The sequence below is a fragment of the Pieris brassicae genome, chromosome 9 (assembly GCF_905147105.1).
Source record: "Pieris brassicae chromosome 9, ilPieBrab1.1, whole genome shotgun sequence".
Classification (NCBI taxonomy): domain Eukaryota; kingdom Metazoa; phylum Arthropoda; class Insecta; order Lepidoptera; family Pieridae; genus Pieris; species Pieris brassicae.
Window position 1 is genome coordinate 1,138,347 of NC_059673.1, and position 17,127 is coordinate 1,155,473.

The following is a 17,127-nucleotide window of genomic DNA, read 5'->3' on the forward strand; positions in this document are numbered from 1 at the left end:
ACATTGACGTCACCGAATGTCAATTGAACGTTACGATAAAAAATGAGTTACGTAATCGATAATTCCGGCCCATCGCTATGTTCGATTGGTTTATTATTCAAGTAGCAATGCACTATTTGCTTAGCCTAAACATCTTTAGTTAATAAAAAATATTATTGGATTACGACACTTTCATCGGATGTCGGGGCAGAATGCGAAGTTGGATCCGTATCATCTCGACACATTGTAGAGATAATATACTGTATTATTATTCCATAGCCTACAGCATGCGGCGTATGCCATTATATATTTAACCTCAAACTATGTACTTAATTAGAATATTAATATTCATGTCTTGTTTATTATAAAGGCCGAAAAAATATTGTATAATTTAACTAATTACGTATAATGGAAACCCTTTGTAGCGGAATAGTTTTAATATATAACCTTGTGTTTTAAATCTCTTAGGAGAAACTAAATTTACTAGCTCTCATCGGACGTCGAGGCAGAATACGAAATTTCACCCGTATCACCTCGATGTCCGTCGCTCTACAAGTAAGCGATTTTAAAGACACCTGGCCCCTTAAGTATTTTTGAACCAATTCGACTTAGGGTCTTTCAAGAAAAGACCCAATTCTTAAAAGGCAACACACTTGCGAGCCCTCTGGCAATTCAAGTGTCCATGGGCGGCAGTATCACTTAACATCACGGTTTTGGTTTACAAAATACTACAGTGTCTTAAACATAGCTTAGTTACGGAACGACGGACATCGAGGTGATACGGGTGAAATTCTGTTCTGCCTCGACGTCCGATGAAAGCATGTAAATTTATTTTCTACTAAGAGATGTAAAAGGTAAGGTAATATATCAAAACTAATCCGCTACAAAGGTCTCCATTATACTTAATTAGTTAAATTATACAATATTTTTTCGGCTGTTAAAACAAAAAAGACGTGAATATATATATTCTAATTAAGTACATAGTTTGAGGTTAAATATATAATGGTTATATACGCCGAATGCTGCAATGAAATAACATTATATACAGTCTAGTACAGACTTTCTAACATTCTTACGCAATACCCCATATTGAATACATAACATTTAGAATTAATATAATTTTTTTATTTATGTATTAGTTCGAAACATAATATGATGCAAGCTTTATTTTCTTTATAGGACAATTAAAATATTTAAGTTACAAAATATTAAAACAATAAATATTACCAGCAAAACAGCGAATTATGTGTCAGATAGGCACTAAACAGTACGTCAAGCCCTGGATAAGTAGTGTTGATACAGTTATATTCGCGATTCCGAATGAGAGCTGCCTGAAGTCCAAGTGTGGAGTCCAAGCATGCTGATTGGGACCTTGGGAATGAATAAGGAACGAGAATGTTAATGTGTATGTGACCATTAATAATTTGTTCACTTAAGAAACTTAACTGATAGGTTTTAGGAAGTAATTACTAGGAAATTGTTAACGAAACACAGTATGAAAATTTTCAAAAAAAGATATATAGAAAATCTGAAACAATCAAATGGAGACCTTCACCTTAACACCGGACTAGTAAATTTATCTGCTGCATTTGTCATATATTATACTTTATTAATGTAAAAACAAAAATGATTTTTGGAATTATCGCATCGGGCCTTACGAACCTTTTTAATTTAAGCATAACTTTTGGTATTCGCGATAAAATCTTGATCGGCGCCGGCGCCATTTTGTCGTTACTCTTACTTACATGCTTTCATGTCTCGCAAAAATTAAACCACTCGGTCAGATTGTCAATTTATTACAAACACGCAATATATGCATTACACTGCAACAGGGAGCAAACTTTTTTTTAATTTGATATTTATCAATTTTTAATTATTATTATGTAGTATATTGATTACAATAATTATACTGTATATTTGTGTTGTGATTAACAATTAACACGTTAGTTATAAATAAAATTAATCGCAAATTTCTCATAAATTGAAGACGGCTGGACCATTTTGAGTATTTTTATTTATTCTTTGAACTCTGAGGCAATTTATTGTTTCATTTCGTACTTAGGTTTTTATTCCAGTAAAAATTCTCTAGGGGGTACCATAGCTATACCATATTAGGATTAGTATATGTTGGTATGTACAAAAAAGGTAGGTTTGAATTTAAAAAAAACATATAGGTATGTCAACGCTTATATGAATGCCTTCTACAACGGGCATAATATAGTAATTTTATATGTGATTTGAAGGATATATGACATCATACGTATGTTGATGTGATCAAACCACTGAATATATAATTTATTTGTAACATAATATGCGTCTATATCTTTGCCCGTAAGAAATTGTGAGTTTGACGTCTAGGATTTTATTTGACCCAAACTTATATTTGAATAGACCTGTGTTGGCCTAGTGGCTGAGTTGAGACGCTGAAGTGTGACTCTCGTCCCTGAGGTCGTGGACTTCTGAAACCGGCTTCAGGTCAGGTGGCTCACCTACTTGCCTATTATACAAATGATCATGGAATTGATACAGAAATCTGAGGCCCAGACCTAAAAAGGGTTGGAGCACCATTTTTTTTCACTTCTGGCCCTGTGACTGGCCGTGGGGAGTATCACGTAACATTAGGGTGACTATAGCGCGCTGCCGTGCGAGACTTGGGCCTGGGTTTGGGCAGGTGGTCAATCACCTCACTGGAGTGAGTGAAGTGTGAAGGAAGGGAGATTTTTGTTCTGATGAATGACTCAAATATTGAGGTATATGCTCAACTGGAAATACTTCGATAGCGCTTTAAGCCGCTACAAATTTAGTCGCTACAAATGTATTTGATCCATCTGCACATACGAATGCAGGTGTTCATGGTTTGATTTGTAACGCAACCTGCATTTCAAGGTTCAGCTGGTGTGGGCGGTACGAACAATGTCAAGATTGACCGTGGTAATGTTTTATTGCCTTTTGATTATATGTCATTTGGGAAGGTCAGGTGTCCTTATGTGCAAGATTTCGTGTTTTATTTTAAATCCATTTGTGAAGTTTCTTAAGCGTGCTTTTTAGTAGACATTTTAGATTTGAGGTGCCAGCAGCAGTGTTTTTATCAACACTAATTTCATATAAAAATTCCAACGAAGATCGTACTCATTAATAAAAGACCGGCCAATCACTTGCTAGCCTTCTGGTAATGTGCGTGTTCATCACAGTATCACTAAACATCAGAATCCTGCCCGATTGTCGCCTTTTATATAAAAAATAAAACTTCCGTAATAGTCTCGTCTAAAGCGCTGTCAAATGTGCAAACAGTGTTATAGAAAAAAACGGTTTGACAGCTCTAGAAACTACATTTAAGTTTGATTGACGTTCTAGAGCACAGGCCGTTGTTAAAGAATTAAATTAAATTTGTTAAAATATTGTTAATTATTTTTTAGGTTTTATTATTACTATGTAGGTTAATTTGTAAATAGTATATATTATAAATGCTACTAATGTATATTTAATAATAAATTTAATTTATATTTTCAGAATGTTTGCTAATTAGGACAATGATAGGATTTATATCGATTTATAATCCGTGACGTCACTGATGATCTCAATACGACATCGGTAGCGGAAAACTAAACAATTAATCATCATTTATTTATTAATTTAATAATACTATGTTGCATTACATAATATGATAATATACATTCGAATAACATAAATAACGCAAGCAATCTTACTCAGGAAAAAGGCTTTGCCACTGACAAATGCGTTGGCGGCCTATATATTATTTATAAATTCAAATACATTTTTTTCGATACACGAATTGTTGAACGCAAGTGCGTCGCAGGCCTTTTTAATGTAGTTTTCTGAGCACTATCGGATGCGTCTCACAACCCTGAGGTCATCAGTTCGAATCACGACTATGCAATTCATATTTCTTTTTTACGCATGTACACTAAGTCACAGATGTCCTTACAGATATACTATGTTTTCAAAGATTGAATAAAAATAAGCTTACAAAAAAAATAACAAAATTCTCGTTGATAGCTGGCCTTAGATAATTGAATGGAGAGTTGTTATTGATACTATTAATAGTAATTACTCATATAATTCATTCATTCAAGAATCAAGAGGTCGTGTCATTTCTACCAATGCAGGCTAATTATATCTTGTCTATGCGTAATTCTTTAAGCGATTAAAGTTTGTTTTATTACTGATATTATTATTTAATTTTATTTACCGTTTGTGGGTCCTTCCTTCAGATGGAGGATTCTCAATCATTTAGCCTAATATCACGCTGTCGCAGTAAAGTACTTAAATCAGAGAGTTAATTGAATCCCTAGACACTTAATTAAAAATCGATATTCAACCAAGTCGCTAAAGTTCCGTCAGACAAGTGATTGAACGAAACGTTTAACGAGTTTCCTAAATGTTCCTAGGCAACAAGACTAACCTAACCATTTACAATAAAGCAAAACACGGAATATCCAAGCTCAGTTCTTCACGATCACACTGACATAACAATAACAAATCAATAATCATGGCGGAGTCTTGATTTAGCATCTTGTTTTATATTGTTAATCAACACGCTGGCTTTCGGTCAGACAGATAGTTAAACTTATTCGACACTGCTATATTTAAATCAACATTGATTGACTTGATTGCATATTGACATTTAATTAACTGTCAAGAGATTCAATTAACTCGCTGATTTAACTACTTTACTGCGACATATATACGACCAACGGGAAATACTTCGATAGCGCGTTTCAGGGTCTGACGTCATCGTATCGATTGTAGTATCGGGTTGTAGATATTTTAGTAAGCAATTTCCTTCTAGAAGTTTTTGAGTTTCCCAAACATAGTAAAATATAAATATGTTCTTTAATTTTATTATAGATAAATTCATTGAAAATAAGAAAATGTGTCTTTTTTTATATGAGAAAGTGTCCAAGAAGACTATAAACAGTCTCTATTAATGGACAAAACCCTGTGTTATTGTGTATTAGATTTTCACGTGTGATGTCAAGTTGGCCGACCCTTTGTTCTTGGGCTTCAGTAATCTTTTTATTTATATGTTGGGATATTTTCTACATTAAGATCCCGATGGAGGTTGCGAATGTACCAGGGAGCATTGACTATTCCCCTGAGCACAGGAATCAAAGGGATATTTGGATAAATCTCTTACTGATAGAGCTCCACGGCTGTCAACCATAAGTCCAGGCCGAGCAACCACTATATTTACTGTAACGAAGATCCACCTCTTTGCACTTGTTTTAAAATTGACCTTCCAAGTTCGATAAGCGACGCAGATGATGAGCCGACTTTTTCAATGAAACTGGCTGATAATTAGATGTTTCATGGGTAAAGTCTATGCGAACTGATTTAGGCTGTTTCTTTTTAAATACACATAGACGATGTAGCTTATATGTAAATTGTCAAACACAGTTAAAAGCGCGCGAAACGTTTTTAATGCACACGACAAACATCTCCATACTTTATACTTATAACCTCCACAAAATATTTAAATTAATTCTTTTTGCAGCGAATGCGTGATCATAGACGAACAGAAGATGACCACAGACTGGAAATGTGACAGTGACGTTTGTCTCATCAGCGACGACGTTGTCTTCGGTGTCAACCAGCCCGGTATGACATGGCGCGCTTCGAACTATTCGCAGTTCTTTGGAAAGAAGTTGAAGGACGGATTAATTTATAAATTAGGTATGTCTTGATTTGTTTAGCGTCATTTCTTACTGAAACCAAAGCTGAATTTAGCTTGAACGAATTTTTATATAGTTCGAGTAGATATACGACAATATTCTATTGTTAGTTTTTGACAGTTCGATAGCATACTAGTCCATAGACTTATTTTTTTAATTTTGGTGTGTTTTGTTGTTTGTCAAACAGCCACAAATCATTGTGCAAGTTTAAAAAAATAATTTTTGCTTTATTCGATGTTTAGTACAGTTAGAGCAATGGCGCTGGTATCAACTTCCATTATCAATATATTTTTATAACATTAAAGTCAAATACATTTAAAACTACTCTATGGTTTATTTGATTTGCCAATATTAATAGATCTACAATGTAATAGATTATTTGATAGTCTGTAGTAATATTATAATCTTTATTATTAATGTAGGATGTGTCAGCTGCCATTGTCATTATAATTTATTAACATCATCAGCGACATTGCTCTGACAAATACAATAATAACATAAACTTGACGTCATACTTATTATAGTACTAGAAACGACGATATTATTAATTTTTATTTATTTAAGGATAATTTATTTTGAAACGCATTGAAAAAATGTGTAGGAACGAAGCCAAGACCAATACTAAACGTAAAAACTGAATCTGTCTCTTTTCCTCAGCGTAAAATCCATTCGACCGAAAGAGACAAAAGACTACTTTGTTTAAAAGTCTAGAACTAAATTACAATATTTAACCTACATAGTCAAATTGTTAGACCTACCTATATCCATTCATATCAAAATTCAGTAACATTACGGCAACAATGACGGGTCTAATTTCTACAAGTAAGCCATAAAAACTGTCTGCACCAGTCACACTGTCAGAGTACCAGGATCACAAATCGATTTCGATCTAAAGTGAACAGTTTCCGAACATAATAATAAAAAAATGATAAATAGAAGATAAATATATGTATATATTTGCTACAACCTTTTTAGGTATGTGCCTCAGATTTCTGTATGTGTTTCATCATTTGTCAATCAAATAGGCAAGTAGATGATCAGCCTCCAGTGCCTGACACAGTCCGTCCTTTTTGGGTATAAGGCAAGCTGGTTTTCTCACGATGTTTCCCTTCACCGTTCGAGCGAAATGCGCACATAGAAATAAAGCAAATTGGTGCACAGCCTGGGATCGAACCTGCGACCTCAGGGATGAGAGTCACACGCTGAAGCCACTAGGCCGACACTGCTTTAAAAAGAAAATTAATCAAATTTAAAAAGGTTGATCTTGTGACAGTGTACCTAATATTAACAAAAATCTCCCGTAAAACGTAAATTTAAATACACAAATGTACGAATTTAATAGTACTTTCTCGTGGGTTATCCTGTATCAAAGCCTTTGGACGTGTTCGTGTGTTGCAATAATAGTATTTAAGCGATGAAAGTCTGTGCCTAGATTAGCGCACTTTCTCTTTAGACAATGATCCACTTTCAACTATTCAAAATACAGTTTATATTACGATAACCATTTTGTCATCTACAAATTTTTGACACCATTTTCTATTATGTTTCAGTCAACGTGATAAACAATAATTTATTTCTATGTTGAGTACATGATAGAGTAGTACATGACACGTTGTTAGCAACTGCTACCACGATGTGTACCTTTTAAGGTATATTTTAGTATCAGTGTTTCCCAACGTAGGGCATACGGGGCAAAATAAATCAGCTCAATATAACATAACGTGGTGACTTGCGATTGAACCCAACCAAATTGGAATCTAATATAAAATTCAACAAGCATCTCATTAAATTCATATAGAAAAGTTTTTATTAAAATTATTTGGAACCGTGAACAATTCAGTTTTTAATATAACATTTATGTTATATAGGTGGGGCACAACAAAGGTTGAGGATCCTGTTTTAGATTGTCACATTCGAAATAAAGGTTCACTATTCGAGTCAATAAATTTATACCTTAAATGTAGTTAATTTATTCTATAATGACAATTATGGTAATTATAAAAAAAATGCCCGTCCAATTTCAGTTCTTACTGCAATGGCTTAACAATGCAGAAATTGCCGTTATTATGTCATTTAGTATATTTTTAATGTTCATAGTTTTCGTTTAATATATAAAGGAATAAATCATTTGTAATTTGTTAGTATTATAAAGATGATTTTTTCCGCCATAATTGTATAAATTTATAGATATTTATAATATAAAGGTATGCTAGTCTGTGTGATCCGCCATTATGGGTAACTGTAGTCTATAGACACGTGTTGTATACAATTATTTGGCTATTCTTTTATAACTTACAATAACTGTTATTGTTGTTACTAAAATAGGACAGAATGAACGTTAAATCTAGATCTAGATAGATATAATCCATTCAAACATTCAAAGACATTAAATATAATCAGATTGCAATAAGGTCAGAGCTTAGGCATAATGGGTATTGTATATCACCTTTGATGTCCTTTGTAGCCTTGTCAATTATATCCAAATGTTGTCTCATACATATGATTTGTATAAGGTTAAAGATTCAAGATAATGTTGGCCTAGTGGCTTCATCGTGCGACTCTCATCCCTGTGGTCGTAGGTTCGAGGCTGTGTATCAATGGACTTCTATGTACGCATTCGTAAGGCAATGCTAGTCAAAGTCAAAAATCATCTATTCATATAGGTGACACAATGTACATTTATGAACGTCAAAAAAGAAATATACATTAAATGCTTCTAACTTTACATTAACTGCCAGTTCTCAAATCAAGGGCGTAGAACGGAAGAGAAGAACTGGCAATAAACGCTCCGCCAGTCTTTTTAATCGCCAAGTTTTTTGTTTTACACAACGTTTGTAAGGAGCTGCAACCAATACACCATGTTCCACATAACATCTTAATTAATGATACAAGTTGTCTTGATGACTAAGACACAGGAGTCTGGTACACGCCTGTTAGATTGAAAAATCATGAAACAGATAAAGATATCTGAGAACATAATGTAGCTAGTGAAAGAATTCTTGGAAGCGTTGATTTTGGCTTTTTTCGTTACCAATATAGAACAATACATATCTTAATATATATAAATCTGCTGTCACGATGTTTGTCCGCGATGGACTCCTAAATTACTTTACCGATTTTAAATTAAATTGGCACACCGTGAGCAGTCTGGTCAGATAGGATAGCTTAGATCTTTAATTATAATCGCAATTTTATTTCATTGCAAATTATTTGTCTATAATTAATTGACAGTCACAATTATCTGTTAACTCCAAAAGATTCTAACAGATGTCGATACTTTTCGACTGGATTGAGTAAGTAATGAATAGATGGCACTGCTATGGTAAACCGACAAACGTGTCATATAAGCTACAATTCAATATCATGATTACCACGTGTTATTGAGGCTAAAGTATAAAGTAAGTTTATTTTGTAGTAAACGAAATACCGTGACATTCAATTATTACTACTTTTTTAATTTTTGGTGTTAGCATAGCCAACCACGTGTTACTTAGACCGAAGTGTAAATCAAAATGAAATTATAGTGACAATAATACAGTGAAATTATTCTTTTGTGTCACGGTATAAAGGCTAACTAAAACAACATTAAGGAGAAAGGAAGTTTGCGCGGGCAGCTAGTATATATATATATATATATATATATATATATATATATTTGTATCCTGCGTAGGGCAGATATTATGTCATGGTTTTTAACGGCTATTGCCTTTCAGGTACATTCCCTCTAAGCCGTGAAACGAAGCGAATGGGAGCAATTCGATACGACAAGAACATTCCCTACCCTCAGAACTTCGATGCTCGCAGGCGTTGGCCGAACTTCATCTCCCCTGTGGTGGACCAGGGCTGGTGTGGATCTGATTGGGCTGTGTCAATTGCCGGTGTTGCTTCTGACAGGTATGAATAGCGAACTACGTGTTCTCAAGCTATTTTTATATAGTGATACTGATACCGCATTCACAATGCCGAATGCTTTGCCGGCCTATTAATATTTTTAACAAGATTCTTGGTCTTCTAAATGTTTTTAATTAAAATCTTTGCAATTGTTAGCTCAGAATTCAAACCGAAGTCCACTCTTAAAGTGAATAGAGCAGAAGCTGATCTACGCGAAGACAAAACATACTCTGAAATGTGAACTATGTCAGAGAACAACAAACAATGAGCCTTTGAACACTTCAGTTAAAAATAACTCGGGCCCTTGAAAAGCCCTCAGTTGCGGTCTAAACCAAACCTTATTTACAGTATATAAAATTAGTTTTACTATACACTTACGTTTTGTATAAATACTGCATGAATTTATTGAGTGGGTCCATAATCCCTTCAGCCAATTTATAATGATTTCATTCAAATATTTCTAACTATCTATCTTACAACCGGAATTTTTATACTTCATAGAATTATTGTATCCCTAAACATATTCAATTCGATTATGTATTATCTGTACCAAGAAATACTTGAATAAAGTAAACATATCATGTATATAGAACAAGACGAAATAATATTTTTAACAAAAGTTTATATAAAAAGTTAGTTACACGTTCAAAGCTCTATTTAGTCGAATATTAATTAACCTACTCCATTAAAGATTCCATTTTGTTCTGTTTCGGTAACATATAACAATGACAGTTATTTAATAATATCATCATGTGATATGTTGTAAACGAAACTGCCACAGATAACCTGTTATAAAATGTGTGTCTATGGACTGGAATAAACAATTGTTTTTTTTTTTAAATTAAATATTTATATTAAATACTAAAAACATAATTATTTAAATGACACAAGAAGTAAGTGTGAAGGTTAAATTTCAAACAAAATTATAGTTATTTTGTTTGGTCTTGCGATACCAATGCGTTTCAGTTTATAGGAGGTCATTGTACGAAATACTATTGAATTTAGGGACCTAAACACATCAGCGTCTCAACTGTTTTAAGACAGCTCATTGTAGGATTACCGTAAAATGGCCGACCCCACAGACTAGCTTCCCTTTATATATTTAATTCGATGATCGTCATATTTGTTTAACTTTTACACCAGTTTCGTATTATTATTTAAGACATGCATGAATAAAGTAAAACCCACCGCAGTAATTTCAAAGTGAAAAAGTCCTGCCAACAAATGTGTTGCCAGAAAGAAATCGCTTGTTAGCGATAAGGCCGCCAATTGAATAATATCTTATGTAACCTGTTTGTTATATGTATTTTTTGTATAATCCGTTTTAGGATCTATTTGTTCCAAGTTAATTTATTTATCGTAACATAGTTACTAACTAGGCAGTTGTTTTTACGAGATTAAACAAAGCTTTACATATAATTAAGAACTTAATAATTAACTGGGTAACAAAACCTTAATAGGTTTTATACTCAAATGTACTATCATCTCGGGTTTAACGCGCTTATGATAACACGACACAGGTGTTGTGAAGCGTAATTTTATACGATAGCACATAAAAATCTGTGAGATAACAATGCACGAGATTTAGGACCACGTAAAGTAGTATGTCTCAAATTCACACAATTGCACATACATTTTGACAGTATATACCAAGTTTATATATCCTAGAAGCAGCTATAAACATCCAAAGTTAATCAAAATAAGGCCACGTTGTCCCACGATAACAAATATTAAAATTATCCAACTATTGTTATAGATCTCTGCCTTCCTAGTAGTTGTAGAGCTCTGCCGTGTAATGCTTTCAAGAGAAAGGTTTTTCAAAGGCAAAGTGCCTTTTAATCGTAGACTATTTATAGACTAAGTTTTGACAACAATTATAAATAGCTTAACTGTTCTTATTATTATGATAATTAATGTGATATTTGCCTATTTTTATTGTGCGGTTTTTTATAATTAATCAATCTTAATGTTCCGAGTTCTTTGCAAATAAACGACTTATTTAAATACGTGTTTCAGATTCGCAATCCAATCAAATGGAGCGGAAGCCCTGGCGCTCAGTCCGCAAACTCTTCTCTCGTGCAATATTCGTCAGCAACAAGGCTGTAGAGGAGGCCATATTGATGTCGCTTGGAACTTCGCTAGAGGACACGGGTAGGAATATGTTATATGATATCTGTCAACCCTGAGGTCGTACAATTGAATCACTTTTGTGACCAGCGAATTCAAAGCGAAATGTCGTAAGGAAACCGGCATGTTTTAGACCTACAAGTCAACCATTTGTGTCAGGCACAGAGGGTTGATTATCTACTAAAATGATCACCAAACAGATTCAGAAGTCTTAGATTAAGAATTCTACCCGTTCTTGGCCCTGTTGAAGTAGAACTTGCTGATGCAGGATTCCCTTCTGAGTTTCTTCTACCTGCGTGTACATAGTACAATGGTTATGCTTATCTAAAGGTTCATCAATGTAAGGGTACTTCAATACAAGTATAGGTGAACGTTTTGGACATAATCCTAAACGAGAATATTGTATTACAATTTATGACTATGATGTTGGCTTCAATAATTGTTTACATTTTGTTTACGCTTCTAATGTTAGGTTACACAACTCGTGCCTAGTTATATTTTCTCAACTGTGATGGAAAAAAAATGGTATAATGTAAACAATGGCCCTTATCGGAATATTAGATGTTTAGAGTGGCGATGTGTAAAATATCGCATTTCACACTGTGCGAGAAAAATAACATAATAAAAAATTCGATACAGTAATCTTTCTCTTTGGAGATGGTTTTATTAAAAATAAATGTTTTGAAATTGGTTCTATTATGAATTTTTTTCATAGGTATCATCAGCGACTTTCAAAATGATGGCACTGTACGATCGAAGATCTCTAGCCGGTGTTACGTTCTTATACAAGCGTTTTAATATTTTTTTTCGTTATTACATATTCGTCCCCCTTTATTCCCAAGGTTCAAAATTGTCTAAATTCCATCTGTAAAAACCGTCCGAATTATTTGCTAACATAACAAAATCAACAATACTTATCCAGATATATATTCGGTAGAGAGGATTGGATGTGTGATATTTTTATTTTTTTTATAAAAGTTATGTTCACCATATTTTCATATAGATTTTTATTATAAGCAAGAGTTTCTTTGATAGGCATCTTATGTGGCCCCTAAAGAATGAGTATGTAACACTGCTGGAGATGTTAATGAGGAGTAGGAGGAGGAGAAGTCTATGTTACCAACATATTGTAATATCTGGATAGGTGTAAAGGTTGTTTTGTCTTCTCAGGTTGGTAGATGAGCGTTGCTTCCCATACAAAGCAGCCGTTGTACGCTGCCCATTCAAGCCAAGAGGTAATCTCATAGAGGATGGCTGTAGACCTCCAGTGAAGCAGAGGACTTCAAGATACAAGGTCGGACCTCCCGGCAGGTTGAGCAAGGAAGAGGATATTATGTATGACATCATGGAGTCAGGTCCAGTACAGGGTAAGTTATATTTTAATACGCTTATCGGGCTTGGTGAAAGGGATTTTACTCGCTGACTAATTGGGTAACAAAATAGGCTATACTGTGATAGTAATTTTTCAAGGTAACATAAATAGTATTGCCATCATATAAAACGCTTGTCTTTGGTTTAAATCTTGGCTATTGAAGCAGAAATGGCGCATTTGTCATTCTTCATGTTGAAACAAAATTGATTTACCGAATATAATTGGAGATTTATTTACATAACCGCTCCCGCGAACTTCGTTTCGCCATATTATTTGATTGAGCCTACCTTTTAAGTACATATGAAAGATTTTGTTATGTCAAAGTCAATTTTTTTTTCAATTAGAGGTTTTGGAAGTCAAAATTGCAAGATAAAATTAAAAAAAAATACTAGTTAGTTTCAAAAGGTAGTTTCAATTGGAGAAAAATTGGCAAGATACTCCACTCCATACTTGAATCTTTTAAAATAGTTTTAACAATATTTTGTATACATTAATTTGATGATTACATATGAAGAACATTTACCTAGAACAGAAAAAATACTATACTAAAATAAATAAAGGCAGATGATGTTATAAAAAACATGCAGCAGATAACTATGTAACCCCACACAAAATGTTCGCCTTTACGGAATAAAAACCTAAGTACAAAATAAAACAAATGTTTCTCTCCATAAAAACCTTGCTTAGATATAGGCAAGCCGGTTAGTTCACGATGTTATCCTTCACCGTTCGAGCGAATGTTAAATGCGCATACAGAAAGAAAGTCCATCGGTGCACAGCCGGGGTTCGAACCAACGACCTCAGGGATGAGAGTCGCACGCTGGAGCCACTAGGCCAACAACAAAATATACAGGAGAACATAAAAAAGTACTTAAATTGGTACAGTGGTCTTTGTTTAGCGCTTAGCAACATATTTTGCGATAAATTTCTATTTATACATAGATGTTTCTAGTACTTTCCAGTATTTTTGGTCAAAGTTTGGTAAAGAAGATGGCCCGAAAACCTCGTTTAACAATTAAAAAACAAGTTTATAAATTAAATACTAACTAAACAAATCTAGGTGTTATCAAAACAACTTATAATCCTAGAAAGTACTTGCAAACAAGAAAAGGCACTTTATCACGACCTTGTACAATTTTTTTTATCGGAAACAAATAGTTTGCCCTCATTTGATAAGCGCATCAATTGGTTCTTGTTGTGAAAGAACGTTTATTGTGAATACTGAGGCATTTTTTAAGGTTAATTACTAAGGTAAAAACAATAAAGAATGTCTATATGGACTTTTTGCAGACTTAGACACGACGAGATAAATTTTGAGTTAATAGATGTTCAATTTGTAATTAAACCAACCAAAAACGCCTATTTGACAGGTTCACTGCATGAAAGTCCCACGTCAAGTTGTGTTTTTTTATGAAAAATACTCCTTTATTTTGACAAATTCTGTTTAAAAAAAACGTTTTGATGTATGTCTCAGCACCCTTTTTGGTACTTAATGATATTAACTATAACCGTACGGTACAACTCCTAGATGCCTAAAAGTTTGTACTTGCAACTAGACCACATGTGCACGGATTGTGGTGTAAAGCTCAGTGGACAGTGAACCTGTTTACAAAAGCATCCCGGTATCAGTGTACCGGTGTAGAAGTGTAATGGCCCGGGATTACTTTTGACGTTTTAAAAAGGCATTTAAAGACACATAAATAAAGGCATTTAAAGAAATTTTATTGAATTAAATTTATTATTATGGTTTGGGTTATGTTAACATTAAATAAGTATTTGATTATTAAATCGGGCTTTTTGGGCCCTAATTCTAACTTAATTTTAGCATTGAATTATAGCTTAATTTTCCTTAAACATTAATTACAGATATTAAGGAAGCTGGGTACACACATAATAAATTATATATGTGTAGATATATTTCGTTCAAAGTTAATTTTTATTTCAATTAGGCCTATTTAAAAGGCAATTTTGAAAGTCAAAATTACAAGCGTACAATAATAAGCTTTTATTTAATATATACATAATATTTAATAATCAAATATTTATTTAATGTTGACTTAACCCAAACCATAATAATAAATTTAATTCAATGAAATTTCTTTAAATGCCTTTATTTATGTGTCTTTAAATGACTTTTTAAAACGTATATATATATTTGTATATGTAATGTAATAAAACATACTTAAAATGATAATAATAATAAACTTCCTTTAAAATTCCCGAAAAAAAAAATAGATTTCGCTTTTACTTTGTTTATTTTATGTAATAGGAGGCAAATGGGCAGGAGTATCACCTGATGTTAAGTGATACCGCCGCCCATGGACACTCAATGCCAGAGGCCTCGCCAGTGCATTGTCGGCCTTTAAAGATTTGGTATGCTCTTTTCTTGGAGGACCCTAAGTCGAATTGCTTAGGAAATACTTCAGTTGGCTGCTGTTCCACATAGTGGTGCTGCGCGGCAGAAATTGCCTTAAGAAACGCTCAGTTATGGAACTATGCATGTCAAGTTGATAGGGATGGTATTTTGTATTCTGCCTTGATGAAACTCAGCTCAGTATTGATCCGAACAACTCTCCATGGTAATCCGGTAGAAGATCGGGGCAAGCGATATTTCACAACTATACATCCTTAAAAGCTATTTTGCGTGTTGATTAAAAAATACTTCCTATTTATAATTAACATACGTAATTAAGATAAATAAATCAAGTATTTAGTGATTGGCGGCGCTTTAAACGATACGGAAGTGTTCTAGGACTGTATCTGTTTTATCCTTCAAAAGATATGATGATTAATTGTTATTTAATGACGACGATTTTTAAGATAAGTCGCGAATTACTTTGACGTTTAAAGGTTAATTACTATGGGCATAATAAATATTTATACGTTAACAGTATCTGAAGGAAAACATCGTGAGAAAACTGGTGTGTTAGGGAGATAACTTTTGGCGACTGTCGTACTTGAATTCGTGTATGCCGTGATGTTAGTTATTTCGACTATGTATTTGCGTGTTCCCACGAGAATGTAAGTGCGTGCTCCTACTTCACCATGCCTCCTGCTGATAGAGGATCTTTGACAATCTGAGACAAATCCTTGTTTTTCATTTATTTTATTATTATTAATTACTTAATATGTCATGTGGTGATGGTGCAATGGTTGCAGCACCTTACAAACGTTGTGTTAAACAAAAACTTGGCGATTAAAAAGAGTCACGGAGAGTTTATTGCCAGTTCTTCTCTTCCGTTCTACACTTGATTTGAGAACTGGCAGTAAATGTAAAATTAGAAGCATTTAATGTTTATTTCTTTTTTGACGTTTATAATTGTACATGGGAGAATTGTTTATAAGTGTACATTGACTTTGGTGTTTCTAAATCCAATACATTTCTGACAAACGACATTCTACTTAGACTTAAAGGTAAATCTCATTTCTAAAAGTGTACCCTAAGGGCATCGTTTCTCAAGCGGGAGGTCGGAGGGTCGAGTTTGTTTTAAAAGGGATATAATAATAAATACAAACGACATATAGGTACAATATTCGTTAAAAATAGCGCTATATAATAATGTACATATTATAATAAATATACAGTGACGGTCGCAGGACTGTTTTTGGCTTTTTCGTGGGTCACGACATAAAAATGGTTGAGAAAAGATGCCTTAGACCAGTGATTGGATGCTTGCATAGATTGCGGCGGATTGCGTACTTTCCTGTTAAGAATAATGAGCGAAATAATACTTAATGTGTGTTTTGGAGTCTTATCTGGATTTTGGATAGTTTGGGATATTACCACGTATTGGATAGCCAAAGACAGGGGAGGGCGGAGGAGGTGGTGCAGCGCCACTTAAACTACCGTCAGAAACGAATTGCCCAACTTAAGAGTGTATAATAGTATTAGTTAACATGGTTTTTCGTCAACAGCTGTAATGACGGTGTACCAAGATTTCTTCCACTATCGCGATGGTATCTATCGACGAAGCAGACATGGCGACAATCGTATGAACGGTCTTCACAGTGTGAGGATTATTGGATGGGGTGAGGAGAGAGGCGACAAATATTGGGTATGTTCCT

At 33.8% G+C, this 17,127-nt stretch overlaps 1 protein-coding gene across 1 annotated transcript in view; it reads left to right on the forward strand.

Annotated features, from left to right (window-relative positions):
• LOC123714014 (tubulointerstitial nephritis antigen-like) overlaps window positions 1-17,127 on the forward strand; it is a 43,453-nt gene that overhangs the window by 22,908 nt on the left and 3,418 nt on the right. Inside the window, exons 4-8 of the mRNA XM_045668007.1 lie at window positions 5,495-5,673; window positions 9,386-9,566; window positions 11,580-11,714; window positions 12,861-13,057; window positions 16,978-17,117. Of these exons, the coding sequence (XP_045523963.1) occupies window positions 5,495-5,673; window positions 9,386-9,566; window positions 11,580-11,714; window positions 12,861-13,057; window positions 16,978-17,117 (832 nt within the window). The remainder of the gene's footprint in view (window positions 1-5,494; window positions 5,674-9,385; window positions 9,567-11,579; window positions 11,715-12,860; window positions 13,058-16,977; window positions 17,118-17,127) is intronic.